The sequence below is a fragment of the Callospermophilus lateralis genome, chromosome 2 (assembly GCF_048772815.1).
Source record: "Callospermophilus lateralis isolate mCalLat2 chromosome 2, mCalLat2.hap1, whole genome shotgun sequence".
In the NCBI taxonomy this organism is placed as follows: Eukaryota; Metazoa; Chordata; class Mammalia; order Rodentia; family Sciuridae; genus Callospermophilus; species Callospermophilus lateralis.
In genome coordinates, this window is record NC_135306.1 from 48,716,657 (window position 1) to 48,738,621 (window position 21,965).

The 21,965-nt window shown below is 34.7% G+C and overlaps 1 protein-coding gene and 1 non-coding gene across 5 annotated transcripts in view; both read right to left on the reverse strand.

The window, feature by feature from the left end:
- Nucleotides 1-21,965, reverse strand: part of Focad (focadhesin) — a 282,028-nt gene that overhangs the window by 85,118 nt on the left and 174,945 nt on the right. For all 4 annotated transcript variants that reach the window (XM_076843402.2, XM_076843401.2, XM_077108651.1 and 1 more), the window contains 3 exons: nt 19,220-19,346; nt 14,879-15,064; nt 10,194-10,315 (listed from right to left, as the gene is read on the reverse strand). In XM_076843402.2, the coding sequence (XP_076699517.2) occupies nt 10,194-10,315; nt 14,879-15,064; nt 19,220-19,346 (435 nt within the window). The remainder of the gene's footprint in view (nt 1-10,193; nt 10,316-14,878; nt 15,065-19,219; nt 19,347-21,965) is intronic.
- On the reverse strand, nt 11,339-11,411 carry Trnat-agu (transfer RNA threonine (anticodon AGU)). The gene has a single exon. It is a non-coding gene; the product is annotated as a tRNA-Thr (tRNA).

Below are 21,965 nucleotides of genomic sequence, written 5' to 3' on the forward strand. Positions count from 1 at the left end.
AGGTGCCAAAAGCATAAACTGGAGAAAAGATAACCCTTTTTTAACTAAATGGTGCCAGAGAAAAAGAGAAAACTAGAAATCTACATGTAGAAGAATGAAACTGGATCCCACTCTCATTCTGAACAAAAATTAACTGACACTGGGTCAAAACCTACGAATTAGACTAGAAGCTCTTAACTGCTAGAAGAAAATGTTCATTCAACCCTCCAATATATTGACACAAACATTGACTTCCTTAACAGGACTTTGAAAACGCAAAAAATAAACACAAATCAATAAAAGTGCAACGGCATCAAATTAAAAAGACTCTGCACAGCAAAAGAAACAAGATCGTGAAAAAAAAGAACCTGAAGAATGGGAGAAGATCTCTGCCACTTGCTCCTTTGCCAGGGATTAATATCCAGAATATATAAAGAACTCAAAACCTTAACACCTTATTCACCAAAAAAATGAATAGCCAATTATAAATGGGCCAAAGAATTAAACAGATATTTCTCAAGAGAAGAAATGCAAAGGATCAACACATATATGAAAAAATGTTCAACATCTCTAGCAATCATGAAAATGCATATCAAAACTACAGTCAGAATTATTTGCATCATTAAGAATACAATTATTAATAACTGTTGAAGAGGATATGGGGAAAGAAATACTCTCATACATTGTTGGTAGGACTGCAAATCAGTATAACCACTCTGGAAAGCGGTATGGAGATTCTTCAAAAAACTAGGAATGGAACCACTATATAACCTAGAGATCCCACTCCTTGGTGTATATCCAAAAGATATCCAAAAGTTGCTACTATAAAGATATAGTCATATCGATATTTATATGAGTGCATATCATATTAGCTAAGTTGCAGAATAGCTCAAATACCCACCAACAGTCAAATGGATAAAGAAAATGTGGCATATATATACACAATAGAGTTACCCAGCCATAAAGAAGAATGAAAATTATGGCATTTCCTGTTAAATGACTGCAACTAGAGAACACTATGCTAAATAAAATAAGCAAAACCCCCAAAGTCAAGGGTCAAATGTTTTCTCTCATATGTGGAAGCTCATATAAAATAAAGGTGAAAAAGTATGTGTGTTGGGGAGAGATAATTACATGGAAATAGAAGAAGTTCAGTAGAAGAGGACTAAGGGGGAGAGAGGAGGGACATGAGAAGGGAGGAGACATGGAATGAATCTGGCTAAACTTTCCCATGTACACGAATGAATAACATCACAGTGAATTTCATTTCCCTCTTCCTTCTCTTCCTCCCCCCGCCCCCGTTTCTTTTCTGTTTCCTCCACTCTACTGGTCTTTCTTTATGTCTATGAAGTTTTTTTTTTTTTTTAATGAGTGCAATATGGTTACTATATCCATATTATATCCATAGTGCACTAAATTTAAAAAAAAACTTTCCTCACTGATACATGCTTTACTTAAAAGGACTATAAAGCCATCTAATTAGTATACTGTTCAGAACACTTTGCTCAGAAATTTGGTAGTTGTTCTGCCTCTTGAGTGATCTTAACAAATACAATTTACCATACACAAGAAAACACCCATTTTAATAGCCCTTCATTAGTACTTTAAATTAAGTAAGAAAATTCAGATGAGGTTTTTGTCACACTGGAATGGGACAGACAGGGCAGCATGTAAAAAGTGCCCGGTAAACTAAGTATTTGCTATTGATTTCAGAAACCCGATTCTGTATTTTTCATACTGGCCAGATACACATATTACCATCCAAAGAATGGAATTATTTTTTCAGAAAGAGGAGAACAAAGGTATTTTACTTCAGTGCCCCCACAGACATACAAACACTGAGCTTCTAGATTTGGCTTTGTGATACACTCACATTCTTCCCACTGTCCCAAAAGGAAAAACATTTGCACTTAGTGTTAGCGATCCCAAAGTCACTCAGTGTCCCATTGTTTATACATGAGAACAACAGGCTTCAATTTTCTGTCAATAGTAATCTTGTTGCCACAAAATAACTTTTTATTATTCCTGTCCTCTGACAAATAGTGAGATGAGAAGGGAGGGCCTGGGAAGGACACCTTTTTAAAGTAAAATGACACTCATCTCCTTGTAGGTGATTTCAAGACATTTAATATTCTTCTTGCCCCACCCCCAACCCAGCACTGTCGCCCCATCTCACCCCATTTTCCATCAGGATTACATTAGCTTGAAAGCTGACAATTCAATCACCTCTAAAGCAACCATTTACTCTGTTATTTAATAGAAGGGGGAAACCCAGTTACCATAACAACTCACATCCACATGGTAATTATGGAGAATCTAAAATTCAGCAAACCATACTTTTCACAGTGTTTTCTAGGGAGAATCTGCACCAAACAAAGATAAAATTTCTCCCCATTATAATTCACAATTTCCATCTAATTGTTTCTTATTATATGGCTGCTCAAACTACTCCATATATTTCATAGGAAATATGTTTTTAAAATAAAAAGGAACTGAAAGAAAAAGTGAAATATACTTCTTATATTTCAAATGATTGGTTTCATCATATGTTCCTTGGGGCATCTAGGGAAAAAATTTTTTAAGAAAGCAGAGGTAAAACAAAATCTATAAAGCAAAAAGAATCAAATGACGATCACTTTTTTTAAAAAAAGAAAGAATATAGAACCAAAGATTTTATTCAGAGTACAGCTTCCAGCAAGTAAGGATGAACTATCTCTAAACTAAAAATGAAAAAAAAAAATAAGCTCATTACTTAATTCTGATGGTGAAATATGGTTGGGTAGCAGCGGCAGGATCAGGAAAATCTGCATGTGTTTAGGAATAGAGAAAATAATGAAGCAAGGCTGCCAATTCAGCATCACCCAATTTAGGTGAGACTGTCATGTCAAAGTTAGAAATGCCAAAGGATGATGAGACTCGTGGTGAATTCCAGGGAAGAAAACTGTCATTCACCTTCAGCTTCCTCCTTAACAGGAACAAAGTTAACCTCAGGATGAGAAGATACAAAATCAGAGAAGAGGAGGTAGTCACTTGAGCTTGTAGAAACCCTACAAGATCTGAAATGACCACTGATGATCCCCTATTCACAGGAGAGAACCGTTTCTTCAATTTTAAAGAAATGTAAACAAGACCGCAATTATGCAGTACTACTAGTATATCAGGTCAAACACAAATCAGATTGGATCTGAGATTCTTCCAAAAATATCAGGGGAAAATATCATGTTAAAAAAAGATAACAATAATAAACTTTTTTAAAAAGGCATACAACACTTTTTAAGAGAGGGAGAGAGAGAGAGAGAGAGAGAGAGAGAGAGAGAGAGAATTTTTTAATATTTATTTTTTAGTTTTCAGTGGACACAACATCTTTATTTTATTTGTATGTGGTGCTGAGGATCAAACCCAGCGCCCCATGCATGCCAGGCGAGCACACTACCACTTGAGCCACATCCCCAGCTCGAATACAACACTTTTGTTGTCAGGAACAAGCCAAGGATCATGTCCTCTCTCACCACTCTTGTATTGAACCAAAGATTTTATTCAGAGTATAGTCTTGAATTTTATACAAGATACATAAGAAAAAGTACAAAACTGATAAAAGAAATTAATAATAAATTAAATTAATGGAGAGATATTCCATGTACATAAATAGGAAGACTCAATATTGTCAAAATGTCAATTGTTCCCAACTTAATCTACTGATTTTCATGAGCCAAAAATTCCTTCAAGTTATTCTACAGATATCAAGAAACTGACTCTAAAGCTCATAGGGAAGGGCAAAATACCCAGAAGAGACAACATTATATTGAAGGAGAACAAAATGGGGAAAGGTGCCACTCCCCAACTTCAAGACTTATCATAAAGCTACAGGAATCAAGACAGTGTGGTATTGGTGAATGACTAGGGAAATTGATCAATGGCACAGAATAGAGAGCTACATGAATGGCAAGTGAACAGATGAAAAGACATCATTAGTCATTACGCTTCCTCCATTACCCTTCCTCAACTCTGCTGGTCTTCCTTCTATTTATAGTTTTTTTGTTGGTGCATTATAGATATATACAAAGGTGAAATTCACTGTGGTGTATTCATATATGTATATACATAGCATAATTTAGTCAATTTCAGTCCTTAAATCCTCTGTTTTCCCATCCTTCTTCCTTCTTTCTCAGTACCCCTTAGTCCCTTTCTATTCACTTTATTATCACAGTATTACTAGATAACACAAGCAAGCAAAGACATTACAAGAATATAGAATAAGATGCCTCATGAGCACAGATGCAAAAATTTCTAACAAACTTTTAGCAAACCAAACACAGCAATATATACAGGATAGAACATTATGAAGTTTAATCCCAGGAATGCAGGGTTAGTTTGCATTGGAAAATGAAGGAAAATAATTCATCATATTTCAATAGATGTACAAAAAGCATTTGACAAAATTCACCATCTATTTGTGATAAAATTCTCAGCAATGGTGAAACACTGAATGCTTTTTCTAATACCATAAATAAGACAAGAATGTCTACTCTGTCTAGTCCTGTTTGACATAGTGTGATCAGATACTAACAAAGGAATGGAAGGAATATAGATACTAATTAAGGCCATCTTTCTTCACAGACAATGTTACAATTAAAAAAAAAATCTACAAAAAGGCTACAAGAATTTATAAGAGAGTTTAAAAAGGTCAGGGATGAAAAATCAATTGTATATTTACATACTAGAAAATTAAACAAAAGGTCTAATTGCAATACCATGAAAATGTTTACAGATATGTAATACTTAAGAAATTTAACAAAATGTGTCTAAGATTTATAACACAAAAACAACAAAATATCACTCTAAGTGGAAAGATATATCTTGCACCTGATTATAGAAACTAAACATTACTAAGTTGTCAGTTTTATCCCCAGTTGACATGGGAACTAATCAAAATCACAACAGACCTCTCTCTGTGTATGTGTGTGTGTGCGTGTGTGATTTCTCAAAGCTCATCTAAAATTTATGAATAAAAGCAAAGGGCCTAAAACTGTCAGAAAAAAAATGTTTTTTGGAGAAAAAGAAGCAAAGTTGGAGAACTCATACTACTTCAATACCCATCAAAAAGTGTCAGTAAATAACCTGTGTGGTTTTAGTGAAAATCTAGACATATACATCAATAGAACACAAGTGAGTATAGAAAAAGGTCCACAAAAATATGGAGAGATGATTTTCAGCAAAACTCCTTAGGTAGTTCAGGGAAGAAAGGATGGTGTTTTCAACAAATATAGTTTGTACCTTGTAAAATTTCAACTAAATGGATCACAATCTAAAATTCAAGGCTTAAAGTATAAAACTTCTACAAGAAAATGGGCTATCCATAAACTGATTTTTAGATAAACTAAATGTGTTATAACAAAGCAGTAGAATGCTATTCTGCCCCAAAAGCAATGAGATACTGATACATGCTACTACATAACCTTGAAAAGATACTAAATTAAAAAAACATACTCCAAAATACCTATATATTATATGATTTTATGTATATGAAATGACCAGAATAAGCACATCTACAGCGACAGAAAGTAGATTAGAAGTTTACAGGAGGCTAAGGTAGGGGAAATTGGAGTGTGATTACTTAGGGGTGTAGAATTTGTTTACAGGTGATAAAAATATTCTAAAATTAATTGTGGCAATGGCATATATCTCCATGAATATATTGAAAACCAATGAATCATATAATATAAATGAGTAAATTTTATGACAAACGAATTTTACCTCTTTTTTTTTCAAAAACAAAAAGTAAAAATTAAACACAGGAGTTAAAAAAAACAAATTTTTGTAATCTTGAGTTAAAAAATAATTAAAAGAAAAATGTGATAAATTAGAATGCTTCAGAATTAAAAACCTACTCTTCAAAAGACATTGTTAAAGAAATGAAGATACAAGGTACAGACCAGGTAAAAACATTTACAAAATTTATTTCTAATGTAGACTATATTAAGGACTCTTATTTGAATATATAACACCAGTGGGCGGGGGGGAACAGCAAAAGATTAGAGCATACACGTCATGGAAGAAACTACATGAATGGCAAATGAACAGATGAAAAGACATCATAAGTCATTAAAGGAAAATCATTAATAAAACCGTAAAAGAAAAACATGACCCATGTGCAAGAATGGCTACATTTATAAAAACTGACCATATCAAGGAGGCAGAGCACTTGCACATTTGCAAGTGGGCATTCAAAAAAATTTTTGATATGGAAAATTACCAAATGGAATTACAACAAAAGAAAGGCTAGAAGCAAAAAGAGTTAAGGGCTATTAGATTTTCCTGAGAAGATCCCAAGGTAGTTTTTAAAAGTTCTCTGATTGACCTAGAAGAAGACAGTTTCACTTTCCTGTTTTCAATTACCTATAGAAAACTATGCTCTAAAAATATGAAATAAACTGTTCATAATTTCTAAGTTCCACATCATTCTGAGTAGCCTGATGAAATCTTGCACCATCTCGTTCTAGACATGAGTCATCCCTTTGTCCAACATATTTACACTGTATACACTAACAGCCCTTTAGTCACATAGTAACCCTCTGAGGTATCAGATCAACCGTCATGGTATTAAAATGTTTGTGCTCAAGTCACCCTGACTTTACTTAAAAATTGCCCCAAAGCATGAGAATGGGGAGGGTGGCAATTTGCATATGCCCAAGAGAAGCCATAAAGTGAAAAGGTTAAAATTCTTGACTTAATAAGGAAAGGGAAAGAATCACCCTAAGGTTGCTAACCTCTATGATAAGAATAAATCTTCTATCCATGAAATTGTGAAGAAAGAAAAATAAATTCATATTAAATTTCAATGTCACACCTCAAACTGCAAAATTTATAGCCACAATATATGTTGGGTGCTTAGTTTTGACGGAGAAGGCATTGCTGCATGAGGTTTACTACTATCTGTGGTTTCAGGCATTTACTACGTAAGGTCTCAGTACATACCCCTTTCAGATAAGAAAAGACAACTGTATAGGATAGTTCAAGGACCTCATTCCTGGGTTCAGATGCTAGGTTCCTCCACTTAGTTTTAAGACCTTGAGCAAATTAACAGGACCTACCCTCAGAGGATTAATGTAGAGATTAAACAAATTAATAAGCAGATGCTCCCAGAGGAGCTTCCAGTTACAGGATCCCATCAAAAATTTAAAATGTCATAAATTTAAAGTGCATTCATTACATCTAACCCAACAACCATCATAGTTTGGTCAGACAACAGACTGTAGAATATCAGTAGTTTACCATCATGATCAAATGCCTGCTTGGGAGTTGCAGTTTGCTGCCACTGCCTACCCTCAAGAGATAGTATCATATTGTATTTTGACTACCCACACAAAAAATGCAAATTCAAAGTACAGTTTCTACTGAATCCATCCACTTTTGCACATCATAAGGCAAAAAAAAAAAATCATAAGCCAAACTATTTTAAGTCTGGAACACCTATACATACAGCAATTTTAAAAGTGTCTCAGCTGATTACAGCCTATTATTATGGCAACTTATTATTATTATCAAGCAGCTCTAAAAGCTCATATTATTTTTGTCACATAGTTTGAAAAACTGTATAGCTGATTTTCTTTATTATATTTTTTAACACAAATGAACTAAAGTAACCAGAAGATGGAATACAAACTAAAATTCTATCATTGAGATGGATTCAAACTAAAAAGCTTTTTCTCAGCAAAAGAAACAATCAGTGAGGTGAATAGACAGCCTACAGAAGGGAAGCAAATTTTTACCACATGTACAGATAGAGCACTAATCTCTAGGATATATAAAGAACTCAAAAATCGTAACACACACACACACTTACACACACACACACACACACACACACACAAAACCCACAATCAATAAATGGGCTAAGGAACTGAATAGACATTTCTCAGAAGAGAATATACAATCAATCAACAAATATATGAAAAACTGTTCAACATCTCTAGCAATTAGAGAAACGCAAATCAAAACTACTCTAAGATTTCAAATCTCACTCCAGTCAAATAGCCGCTATTAAGAAGACAAACAACAAAAAGTATTGGCAAGGATGTGGGGGAAAAGGCACACTCACACATTGCTGATGCAAAATTTGTGCAACCAATATGGAAAACTTGGAATGGAATCATCATTTGACCCAGCTATCCCTCTTCTCAGTTTATACCCAAAGGACTTAACAACAGCATACTATAGTAATGCAGCCACATCAATGTTTATAGCAGCACAATTCACAAGAGCTAAACTGTGGAACCAACCTAGATGCCCTTCAGTAGATGAATGGATACAGAAACTGTGATATATATACATAATGGAATAATACTCACTCAGCACTAAATGAAAATAAAATCATGGCATTTGCAGGTAAATAGATGGAGTTGGAGAATATTATTAAGTGAAGTAAGCCAATCCCAAAAAACCAAATGCCAAATGTTTTCTCTTATATGAGGATGCTGATTCATAGCAGGGATGAGGGGAGAGAGCATAGGAGGAATGGAGGAACTTTAGATAGGGCAAAGAGGAGGGCAGGGAAGAGAGGGGACAAAGGGTAGGAAAGATGGTGGAATGAGATGGACATCATTCATCAAGTACATGTGTGAAGAAACGAATGATGTGACTCTACTTTGTGTACAACCAGAGACATGAAAAATTGTGCTCTACATGTGTACTATGAATTGAAATGCATTCTGCTATCATATATAATTAGAATAAATAATTTTTAAAAAAATCCTACCATAGGTTTCACAGAATTCTGTCCAATATACCTCTAATTGACACCTAAAATATTCTAGATTCTCTATTACAAAAGCTACCAGTATATGAACCCAAAAAATTTTCATCATTTGTATCTAGGGCACGTCTCATAAGTTCAGATAACAATATCTGGATTTATAAGATATCTTCAGCTATCCTCACTTTGATGGTTTTTCTTGATTCTTTGATGGTGACTTTAAAAAATCAGTTTTCTGTGAAGATTTTAAACTCTAGTTGTTCTCCAAAAACCTAAGTATACAAATTAAAAACAAACTAAAAAAATGAACCAAATCTCTCCTTTTTCCATGGCAACTAATAAGATGCCAGGGAAAAATAAATGTAGAAATTGCCTATGTTTTTCCTTTTTTTGTGAAATTCAACCTCTCTTGTTCCCAGAGAAACATTACTTTTCCAAGATCCTTTCTTCCTCTTCAATTGGATGAAGACACTGTATTAGACAAGAAGTCTTCAAAAAAAGATCTATACAATTTCAACTCTAAATACATGAAAGAAAAATAGATGACAAAGGACAAAGATGGGTCTTCAAATCTCTTTGTACTTCAATACACTATTATACTGGTGACAATTAGCATACAGACTATAATCTAACCAAATTAGTGACACTAAGATTTATAAATTATGCATCAAAGCATAAGATTTTATATGTACATGTCTAAGAAATGCTAGTTATTTAACACTAACTCAAATTTTTATAATTCATGTCTTCATTTATAACTGTTTTTATTTAAAACTTTTATTTTCATGTATGACCTACTGTGTCTTAATTATATAAAATAAGTATTTTACTGTGATATCTTCTCTTGTTATTCATACATTTTAATTTATATACACATAAGTGAATATCATCAAAAAATGACAACAGAAAAAATATACTTCCCAAGTACTTTCTAGATTCTCTATTTCCCCTGGTTTTGTTGTAATCTGCAATGATCAGATTTATTCAAATCATTTAATGGCATCATAAAACTTCATTTTTTTTAATTAGATGAAAGGAAAATTAAGATAAACACATCACAGTTTTTCTTTAAATATACTACGATTAACTGTTAATTCTATTCAAAAATATAAATATTGGTGTACTATATACTTTGAAAGGATTGAAATTAAGAAATAGGGAATATTTTTCTTTAATAAGTTGAAATTTATTCTAAACAGTGGAAGTATGACATTGATGAAATAAACCAAATCTCTAGATGCTACACCTTAATAATTAGGTGGAGAAGTAGCATGGCAGTTTCTTTCAGAAATACATCAAAATATTTTAGCATTCTTTTTGGTCAGTTATTTTAGGAGCTTCTAAGAGAAATTTTAATTGCAATAAAAAAAACTGCTTCCTAATAAACATAATAAACAAAGTGAAGGACAGATACTCTAAAACACATACAAAGAAGAGGCTGTTGGAGAGGGAAGGAACCTACCTCATGAACAAGAGCAAGCGATGTCTGCTTGAAGCTTCGCCCTCTACTGGCCATCAGTCGATGCAGTGGTTTGCCATCTTTACTCTGATACATGGATACATCGTAACAAAATAACATACCGCCTGTTAAATAAATAAATAAAAATTAACAAAAATGAGTAAAAGTATCAGTTAACGTAAAAAAAAAGAAGTAAATAAAAACAATTACGATGGAAAAGGTCATTAAATATATTCTCAATGATACATATTCAATATATGGAGAACCATATAAATGAAAAGATAATTTGTCAAGGTAATTGTCGTTTTGACTATTGGTATGGAAGGAAACAAAGGTGAGATATAAATTTAACCCTTAAAATATCACTTATTTATAAGTCATTTGTAAACAAGCACTTTTAAGTACTTACAAATAAACTAACGAATTTATAATTCCTGGTTTTAAATTTTAGAAACAGTTGGTTCTAGAGAGCCTTCTAAGCCTTTTTCCCCTAAAACAAATTTTGTTGAAAGAGAAACATATGCACATATTCATCCTCATGAACTCTGATAACATGGGGTCCATCAGATTACACCCACAAGTGAACAAGTTATTCCCCAAAACTGCACTCATTCATTCCTGTCTTCTCCATGTCCTTCCAAAACCTGGCCCAACCAAGTTCTAAACTGACCTTCCAAGCTCCAGCCACAAGAGTCAAGAAAGCAAAGGCAGTCAAAGTGGATCACTGGAGGGTGAGCTGGAGTGATCTGGGAAACTATACCCGCAATTTTGAACAAATGAGAAGGCACTTTCAGGTACCAAGATTACTTAAAATACTGAGATTACTTTTTTTAAAAAACATCTTTTATTGAAGTATGACAAACACAAAGTGCACATATTGTAAGCATTCATCTCAATGAATTGCAGCACACAGATCAAACATGTTTGAGTAGCACCCAGATCAGGAAGCCAAAAATAATCAGAATCTCCAAAGCCCTTCCTCATGCCTTCCTCTAGTCACACACCCCACTACAATGGGCACATACTTAGTAACCAGTTTGCCTACTTGGTTACTTTATATAAATGAAATTAAATGGTGTAAGTCCTTTTTTTAATATATTGTTTTAGTTGTAGATGGATACGATACCTTTATTTATTTATTTATTTTTATGTGGTGCTGGGGATCGAACCCAGTGCCTCATGCATACTAGGCAAGCGCTCTACCACTGAGCCACAACCCCAGTCTGTGTATGTCCTTTTAATATTGACTTCTTTTACTCCACCTAATTGTTGAGACAATCATTCACACTGTTATTAGCAGATATATATATATATATATATATATATATATATATATATATATATATATACATATATACATATATATATTCATTCTCTGATGAATAATATTCCATCATATGAATATACCACATTTATTTATTTGTTTTATGTCAAAAGCATTCAGATAGTCTCCACATGTAGGGCTACTCAAATAAGACTGCTATGAACATCACAGTATATATCTCTTGGCGACTTCATTTGGATTAATCCCTAACAATGAAATAACTGGGTAAAAGGGCATGGATTTATTCAGTATCAGTTTTACAAAGTGTTGCATGACTTACATTTCCATCAGCATTTCTGGTTGCTCTACATATTCATCAATACAATCATCCTTTGGTATCCTTGGGGATTGGTTACAGGAATTCCCATGAATATCAAAATCCATGAATGCTCAAGTACTTTATGTGAAAAGACAATATTTGCATACAATCTATTCACATCCTCTGTATACTTTAAAATCATTTCTACATTACTTATTTTTATGGTTTGGATCTGAAGTGTCCCCCAAAAACTCACATGTGAGACAATGTCTCTAAACAAAATATAAAATAAGGTCGGGGATGTGGCTCAGTGGATGAGTGCCCCCAAGTTCAATCCCCAGTACCAAAAAAAAAAAAAAATCTGAAATTAATGAAGTTGAATTGATCATCATCTCATATGTTCACTGGACATTTGAACACTCTCTTCTTGAAGCATCCATTAAAACCATTTTCCTGCTTTTTCTATTGAGTGTCTTTTACTCACTGATTTACAAAGGTCTTTATACATTCTGAATGAGTCCTTTATCAGACATATGTTGTAAATACCTTTGTGCATTCTCTAACTTGCCTTTTCACTCTCCATTAATATAGTTTCATTAATACATGTTCTTAATTTTAATTAATTTGCCATTCTTTTTATAATTAGAGCTTCAAATTACAGAATTACTTGTAGAAAAGACCACACATTCACTCCACAGTATTGTAATGTTACCTTTTCTATAAATCTAGGGATCGTGTGTGTGTGTGTGTGTGTGTGTGTGTGTGTGTGTGTGTGTGAATGTTCTGTATTGTTCATTGGTCAGACCAGCAGTCCTAGCACTAATACCAACCTGTCAATTATTGTGGGTTTATAATAGGTCTTCCAATCTGGTAAAGTACATCCTCCTACTTTGTTGTTTTGCCTCAAGATTGCTAGATTATTCTTGGCCTTTTGCATTTCTGCACAGATTCTGGAATTAGCTTATCAATTTCCAGTATTGACTGTGATTGAGTTGAATCTACATATTAATTTGGTGAGAAGGTATATTCTTACAATATGCATTCTTATAGTCTATAAACATGGCATGCCACTCCACTTAATATTTTTTCCTCTCAATAATATTTTGCAAATAAATTAATTTTAAAAAATGAAAAAACAATATTTTTCAGCTTTTATGATCCAAGTTATAAATTTGTTTTAGATACTTGATATTTTTGATGCTATTATAGTTTTTAAATTTCATTTTCTGTTTGTTATATTTTCCTGATTTTCATATGCTGACACCTTTGTACATATGGTATACTCCTGAATTCATTTATTAATCTTGGGAATTAATCTATAGATTATTTTGGATTTTCTATGTAGACAATCATGTCTTCAAATAATGAATGTATCAAACTACTTTTTCTTTTTTTCCATTTTCATTGTTTTCTCTCATCCATGGATTATTTTAAAGCATATTGTTCAATTTCCAGGCCACTGAAGATATTCTAGTTATATTTTTGTTATTTACTTTTAGTTTAACCCCTTTGTAATCTAAGGATAGATTCTAAGTGACCTCGATATTGGTCCTTCATATGTAATTTTGGTAAATTTTTCATGTACTGTTAAAAAGAATATGAATTTTCTTATTGTAATGTACAATAGTCTATATATCAATACGTTCATTCATATATTATTCATATATTTTGTGAACTGAGTTGCCTGCTCTGCTAGCTAGTGAAAAGAAGTTTCCAGTACTATTGTAGGCTGGTCTGTTTCCTCTTTTAGTTCTCCTCATTTTAAAATATATTTTGAAGCTGTTATTTCACATACAACAATTAGAATTATATTTTCCTAATGGAGTGCCTTCTTTATTTTTGTGAAATATCCCTTTTATTTCTCAGTTCTTTTTCGTACTCTTTCTGTGTGTGCTAGACAGTGTATAAAAGAACCACAGATATTGTAAAAATATTTATATTTATCAGAGAGTAGTTTTCCTCTCCCTTGTTCAGGCAGACTGAGTAAAGAACTAATTATGGGTTAACCTTGGTTGAGCTTGATGGTAGTTTTGTGAAATCTGTCTATTTCCATTCAGTCCTGTTCCTGGAACATGTCATTCTCCTTCTATACCCCATTCCCCATCCCCACAACCAAAATTTTCAATTGATCGATTGTCTAATGGGTCTTTGACTCCTCAATCTGGCAAGATTATGGGAGAGTCAGGTCTGCCCTCTTAAATGTAGCTCTTTAATCTCCCATCTCATAAACTGTTAAATCCTGGCAAATATCTTAAGGAAGAAACAGATTCTGTGTTTGAGGTTCTTCACACTGCTTAGCATCACATGAAGGCCAAGATCTCTGGTTTCTCCACCTCCTGCACCAGCCTCTTGCTGGGGGAGCCTGAAGGCTCCAGCTGTGACCATAATTCACAAGTGCACCCAGGTAAGAGTGGCTATAGATTTCACTATCAATTCACCACTCTCTCAGGGGTTTTCAGCTCTTGCCTGCTTTGTTTTAAGGTCCATTTTCTTAGCCAGTCTGTTTCCAAAGCACCACAAGGCCAAAAACCAAAGGAGATTTCACTTTGCCTTTCAGAAGTTTTTCAAATAGCTTTTTCACTTTTGGAGCAAACCCCAAATTAAAAAAAAAAAAAAAAAAATGTCCTATAAGGAAAATCTCCCAATTTGCCAACCTAGATTCATGCCACCACTAAAATCCTCACTGGTTTCTCTTTCTTCCAGCAGGCCAGACCTGTACCTGGACCATCCCCTAAACCTAACCTATAATCAGAATCAGTGAATTTCCTCCATTGGAGGACAAACAGTTCTAAAATGTTCATTCCATTCTGAAATTTTATGTCTTTGCTTCTACAGTTCTCTGGTCCCTTTTAAAATGTGATTATTTATTTTTGTAATTCGTCCAGCTACATCTGGATGTTAGTGGCAGCAATAGCAGCAATGCCCTGCCATGACCTATTAACTCCTACTTTGAAGGGAATTTAAATAAGAACATTAAGAACTTTACCTCAGGCTGGGGTACCTCAGTTGGTAGAATGCTTGCCTTGCACGCACAAGGCCCTAGGTTCAATCCCCAGCACCACAAAAAAAAAGAACTTATACCTTGATACCATGCACTATTCTTACCTGCCAGGCCAGGTTTCAATCCTGGTTGCTTGTTCGTTTCATACATTTTCAATATAAAATTGGGGATTCCTGCTATAGTCTTTCCTTGGTCTGAGCGAATACCTCCTTTTAATGCTGAATGATAGATTCCACGTGGCATATTCACCATTTCTTGCTTCACAAGTGATGTAAAAAATTCCTCCAAAGCTGAAAGTGGAGGGGAAAAAAATGAAGTAAATACAGTATTCTGGAAGACAGATGTTTATTCTTAATTCATATATGAGCATCTAAGCTACATATCAGATTGAACTTTACATGGTTAAAAACTCTTGGTCCCCACATGCCTTTCTTATTCTTCACCACTTAGAACATGACACCAAGTTATTCAAGCTTAAAAACCGAGGAGTCACCAAGCACAGAGGCACACACCTGTATTTCCAGCAGCTTGGGAGGCTGAGGCAGGAGCATTGTGAGTTCAAAGCCAGCCTCAGCAAAAGCAAGGCACTAAGCAACTCAGTGAGACCCTGATTCTAAATAAAATACAAAATAGGGCTGGGGATGTGGCTCAGAGGTCAAGTGTCCCTGAGTTCAATCCCAGGTACCCCCCACCACCACCCCAAAAGGAGTCATTCTTAGTTCCTCACGTCCCACATGTAATCCATTAGCAAACCCTTCTGGCTTCACCTTCAAAGCATATCCCTAATCCATCTGTTTCCCTCCAATTTTATTGCCACTTACCTAGTTATCATTTTCTCTCTTCCTCATAAATATTAATGTAAGAACTAGTTTCTTAGTTTCTGTTCCTACTACCCAGAAGGCAGAATGTTATCACTCCCTTCCCCAACAATGTCTGACTTTTCACTGTATGTAGAATAACTTCACAACCTCTGACCATGACTGAGGGATCATGATCATCCCTCTCCCTCTTACCTCATCTCTACCACCTGCCCTTTCTCTCCATATTAAAGCCACACTTCCAAATGGGCTCTTTCTATTCCTCAAAAATACAAAGTTGATATTTTACTCAGGGTCTCTGAACTTTTTGTTCCTTCTATTTGGAACACAGTAGTCCCAGATTGACCTGTTCTTTCTTGACCTTCAGGTGTTTCAAGGGAAGCATTTCATGAATAACTATCATTCTGTAGTAATATTAGAACAATTATTAAAAAATGAATTTGATAGCAGTATGTGTTTATATTCAAGTGTCATTTTCCTAAGGACCACTAGAGGTTGCCCAATGCAGAAACAAAAACAAAGAAATATTAAAGGTAAACAAATCACATGGAATGGTAAACAAAAAAGAAAACTACTACATATATCTCTTAAAGGAACAAAAACCAAGGATCCACCCCATTTTGCTGGAATTTCATTTCAAGTATACCTATCTAAAAGTCTCCTTTAAATAAAGGCAGCAAGTGCTTGGTGGATCACCTATTACATGCCCAGTTCTGTCCTCCCAATACAAAACTCTCCTAGATCAAATCAGGCTTCTCTATTCAAAGCCCAGAAGATACCTATGTGGGATGTGTTCCATTTATTCATCAGATCTATCCTCTACTATTCTCAACCCCACTTTGTGCCCTATAATAACAACTCTTAAGAAACACATCAGCAGGCTCCCTTGTTCTCTGGTTTTTGTTGGCTTCAACTAGTGAGAGACAATGGCAGGAGATCAGAGATTAAAACAAAGTGAGGTCAGGGAATGCATCCCCCAGACACCTTCCAGAGATGCAGCTACTGCATCTCTCCTGAAGGCCCTGACGTGCAAGTTCCAATTGCAGACCAAAGACCCCAATTCCTGCATACTAAGGCATAGGTATAACTACTTCAAACTAAGTATGGACTTTCAGAATGTGTCTATGAATCATTTGTTTGTGAAGATAGTGGCATGATGGTAACAAAGTAACTATGTGCCTTCTCAATAATGATTGGATTCCAGCAAAAGGGATAAGCACACATGTCAAGGAACAGGTACACGTATGCAAATAGACTAAGCCAGAAATAGATAATTGTCTACCTACCAAGCTCCACAGCATTTTAGACATTTTCAAATAACTCCATCCCCCAAAAAACGTTTTAAATAAAGTTAAGATGCCAGGAGACTGAATGGAGCTAACACACAGAACACCCTATTTCCCTAGCTAGCAACTAGGATTTTTTCCATTGTCTTTGAGTCTTGCCCTGGTCTCCTCCTTACAGTTGACTAGGTGAGAATCTGAAAAGAGGCTGAAAATCTGTAGGATGTCACACAATTTTTTTAAACAACCCAAATGGCCTTCAAAAACTAATAAACTGTAGTATATCAACACAATGGAGTACCACTTACTAATTACAAACAAAGAAACACAAAGCCAACTGATACAGGCAACTACTTGGAAGGATCTCAAGTATACTACCTTGAGTGAAAAAAGCTAATCCAAAAACTCTACATACTGAAAATAAGTAGTAAGCTCCAAATAGGTCTATAATATAGTTAATAATATTGTGCCAATGTCAATTTCATGGTTTTAGCAACACATTAGTGTTATGTGAGAAGTTATCATAAGAGCAGCTGAGTAAAAGGCACACAGGAACTCTCTCAACTACTTACAACTTCTTAACATCTAAAATTATTTTTAAATAGGGCATTTTTTAAAGTCAATAATAACAACATAAAATCAAGCAAATTACTAGAGGTACTTTGCAGCTGCTTTTGTGTTTATTTGATTGGAATCAAGAGGAGAAAAGGGCCAGGATTCACTGAGTCTCAGTGCAATCCACAATTCTACCTGGTGACATCATATATCATCCACCCTATGTTCTGTGGTCTACATTCCTAAGGCTGGCACCTTTGTCTTGGTATTTTAGTTCTCTAGTAATGAGGAAAGGGGAAAAATGGAAAACTTTGTCCATGGCGATGGCTTGCCAGACATAGGTGGCATCTGGACTACCCAGCTAACTGAATTTTCTCAAAACAACCACAGTTGTTGATCTTGATCCCTCCCCTTCTTGGGGAAAGGCACTGGTAGCCATCAAACAGACTCCACAGAAGAGCCAAAGGCCACTATAGCACTGGGAGGACAGACACAACTGCACAACTTCACAATCCTACCTCTTTCTCAATCCCCAGGTTCTCCTAGTGCCACAGGGCTGGAATGGGGAATGCATGTAAGAGGGAACAAAGTCATTTAAAAAGCCCAAAAGGACTTCTGGCCCCAAGGTTTTCTTAGGTACAAGAAGAACTCTAGATGACAAGACTTGTGTTAAGGGGAGGTTCTAGATTCTGAAGAGCTCTGAGGTAGAAAGTGGAGGGGGGGAGAAAATAGTGAGCACGTCTTTGAGGCTTATTTTAAACATCAGTGAAACCTCTGTGTGAGCTGTACCATTCAATTTTTCTCAGTGAAAAGAAGGCAGGGACAGGAGTTTAGTCTAGAAATAAATAATATATTTTGCACAATATCTCGGAAGTCTCCATGAGGAAGAAACCAAGAAAAGAAACTTAGGCTAGGCTAGTGTGATAATGGTAAAGATGGTATTTCTTGTTTTCACTAAATTAAACTTCAAAAGTAGAATTAGAGCAGAGAGTAAAATATAACTAATAATGAAAAGCTACTAATCACTATGGGTTACTTGGGGAATTTTTAATTTTTTGAATAATCAGAAAATAAAATTTATAATAAGGTAAAATCCCAACTATAGTTCACAAGCAAACAAATTTCTCAGATGGGACCACCTATGATCCCTAGGTTAGACATAATAATGAGGCATATGAATATTTCTAAATATGACATCCACATAGAATAAGTGACTATCACATGTATGAACTGGAATACTTTTATAAAAGCCAAAGTCCTACAAGCTTTTATACAAAGTTAAATGCCCATACAATTTGAACCATTTTTAAAAAGCACTATTTCATGGCTCTCAAACATCTATAATATCTTTGGATTACTTAATACAAAAAATAAACTTATAATGATGAAACTACACAATGAGTCTCTAAATAATCTAAGGATCTTTTCACGTAACATATTAACAAAGAGGCATTCATTAAACCAGTGACCTAAAGTCCCACAGCAAATTTGTCTTACAGAATAAATTTAGCTTTGAAAATGAATTTTAATTGTCAGTGAGACCAATTGTTTAAACTAGTTTTCCAGTTCAATTGCACTCAAGTCCAGTGGTTTTTGGTGTGTTTTGAACACGGCACTACTTAAAACAGTCTACATAGGAGAGATGTGGGCACCTAGCATTTCAATTAGAAAGGAAATGCCTCAAGTTAAATTAAATTACAGTAGAAACATATCACAACAATAAAAAAAATAAATCAGATGGTAAAATCACTGAAACATGCTAGTTTCCCTGCAACCAAACAGGAGTCACCTGGTAAAACCAAAGGAGGAGTGAGTGACAACAGTTTCAGATAGCAAGGACCAGGAACCGAAAGATCCACATCCTCCTCGTCTTCATCTTCATCCGCCTCATCAGGAATAGGGATTTCTGGTCTTATCTGAAATGAAAAAAATTATAGAGAAGATGATATGAAGTAAATTATGGAAATCTTTGTGTTTTTTGTACCTGTAAAGATTTTTAAATTGTTAGATTTTATCACTCTATAATGTCAAAAGGCCATTAAAAATAATTTCTTAACAATCTATTTATGTTCCTAATTAAATAGTAAATTCCAGTTGCCTTATCTAATACAATCTCAGACCCATTTAAAGAACTAACAGTAATAAAAGGAGAAAAACTACCATAAGCCAGCATTAGCAGTGATTATTGCAGGAAACTAAGGAAATTCTACATCATCCAAAAATAAAATGCAAACACTAACATATTCAATATATTGGACTTTTATGGCTTACAATTAAGTATTTGCCTTGTCTGAATACTTTTTTAAAAATTTTGTGGCTCTAGCTATACTTGTACGAAAAAACTTACAATATTCCAGTAGAGATATAGCAAAGATCAGGGAACGACAAAAGGATTCAGTTGACTTTTTTTTTTTTTTTTTTTTAAAGACTTGGCAGTTTGTTGCTACAGAATATAAAAACAGTAAAATCTGTAATTGGTAGCTATACTTTATGGTGTCTAATTTGCATTTTGAAGATTTTGTGGTTGCTCTGTGATTAGTTAGGTTTGTGTGAACCAAAAATTTAAAAAATGTAAAAAGATTGCCACTATCATAGTTTCCACAAGATATAACTGTTAAGCAATTAATTAAATTTTTAATACTTTCAATGACATACCATCATAATGCCCACATGGAGATAATTAAGCATTAGGGGAGGAAATCAAAATATATAAAAGTGGTTGCTATAACCATAAAGTTCCAGAACCCAGTCATTACCATTAGCCTGTCTCCCGGAGTTATTTTTAGAAATAATTAACAATTCCTGCAGACTGCCTTCTTCATAGGTCCCCAAAGCACTGTTTCATTTAGGAACTGCACTGAGTCAGGATTCTTGCAGAGGGATAGAGGAAAAAAGAGAGGAAATGCTTCTCCTAAGTATAATAATCTGAACTCCAATGAAGCCTTTCAACCATAACTAGCATTCTCTTCACTAGTGAAGGAAGAGTGAAAGCAACTTGACCACCTGAGTACTTTCCAAGACAAGACTCAATATTGAACCGGCTACACCTGAAGAGATAACATCATGTATGAAGACGTTCACTGACAACACTGCATATCAGAGAGAAACTGGCAGGTTTGGAAACCTTTTGGTTCTGACAATTAAGCTTTCTCAAGTGTTTCTCATCTGCATATATATTAGAATTTTCTAGGTTTACTATGATCAAGAGTTATCTTAGAGATAACTAAAGTGATCTAAAAGGTCCTGAAGAAAGGAGTTGTTTCTGTGCCACTCAGCCTCACACCCTTTTTGACAAATCATAGTTCTTTAGGAAAACAGAATCCCTGTATGGCCCAGCAATTCCACTTCTAGGTCTATAACCAAGAGAAATCAAAACATAATCACATAAAAATTTGCATATAAAAGTTCATAGTAGTATTATTCATAAGAGCTCCAAAATGGAAACAAACCCAATGGTTCATCAATTGATGAATATATAGACAAAATGTGGCCTATCCATACAAGGGAATATAATTCAGTCATAAAAAGGAGTGAAATATAGAAACATGCTATACATAAAAGAACTTTGAAGGAAATCAGCCACAAAAGAGTGTATCTTGTATGTATCGGAAGGACCAGAATAGACAATCTTATAGAGACAGAAGGCAGAGCAAATGTTGCTTAGGTTTGAGGGTTGGGGAGAGGGAGTAATGTGGATTGACTACTAATAGAGTTTCTCTTAGGGAGAAAAGGGTTCTAAAATTAAAATGTGCTTGGTCTGTGATTAGATGCCCAGTTCTTTAAATATATTAAAACACAGAATTGTACAGTTTAAATGAGTGTCTGTATGGTGTGTGAATTATATGTTAGTAAACCTGTCTATAAAGAAAGGAAGGAGGCAGGGAGAGAGGAGGAGGAAGATGAGCCACACAGGGTTTGCCACCACCTCCACCAGAGGGAATTGTTATGAATCTGTGTAGAAAGAATGCTGAATGACCAAATGTATTCAGAATTATTTGCTGTAAAAGGGATATCACTATTGAACATACTTTAACCTATCCAGTCTTTCTGCTTAGTCAACCCAAACAGTATTCAGGCCATCAATATTTCTAAGAGACACAAGAGAAAGAGCTACCATGAAGAGAATAAAGAAAACTGATCTACCCATCCAATTTATCCAATTTCCTATTCAAGCAACTGGATGCCTATATTAATGTATCTGCTGTGCAATGAAAAGCATATGTCTACATCTTGGATACGCATAAATTATTACAAAGAAAGTACAGCTGTACAATCATTTAAATGCAGATAATAAACTCCATGTTTTTATAATGATATGATCACACTCTTTTCCTTCTTTTTGGGGGGAGAAAGGGGGTACCAGGGATTGAACTCAGGGGTACTCAACCACTGAGCCACATCCCCAGCCCTATTTTGTATTTTATTTAGAGACGGATTAGAGTGAGTTGCTTAGCACCTCACTAAATTGCTGAGGATGTCTTTGAACTCACGATCCTCCTACCTCAGCCTCCTGAGCCGCTGGGATTATAGGTGTG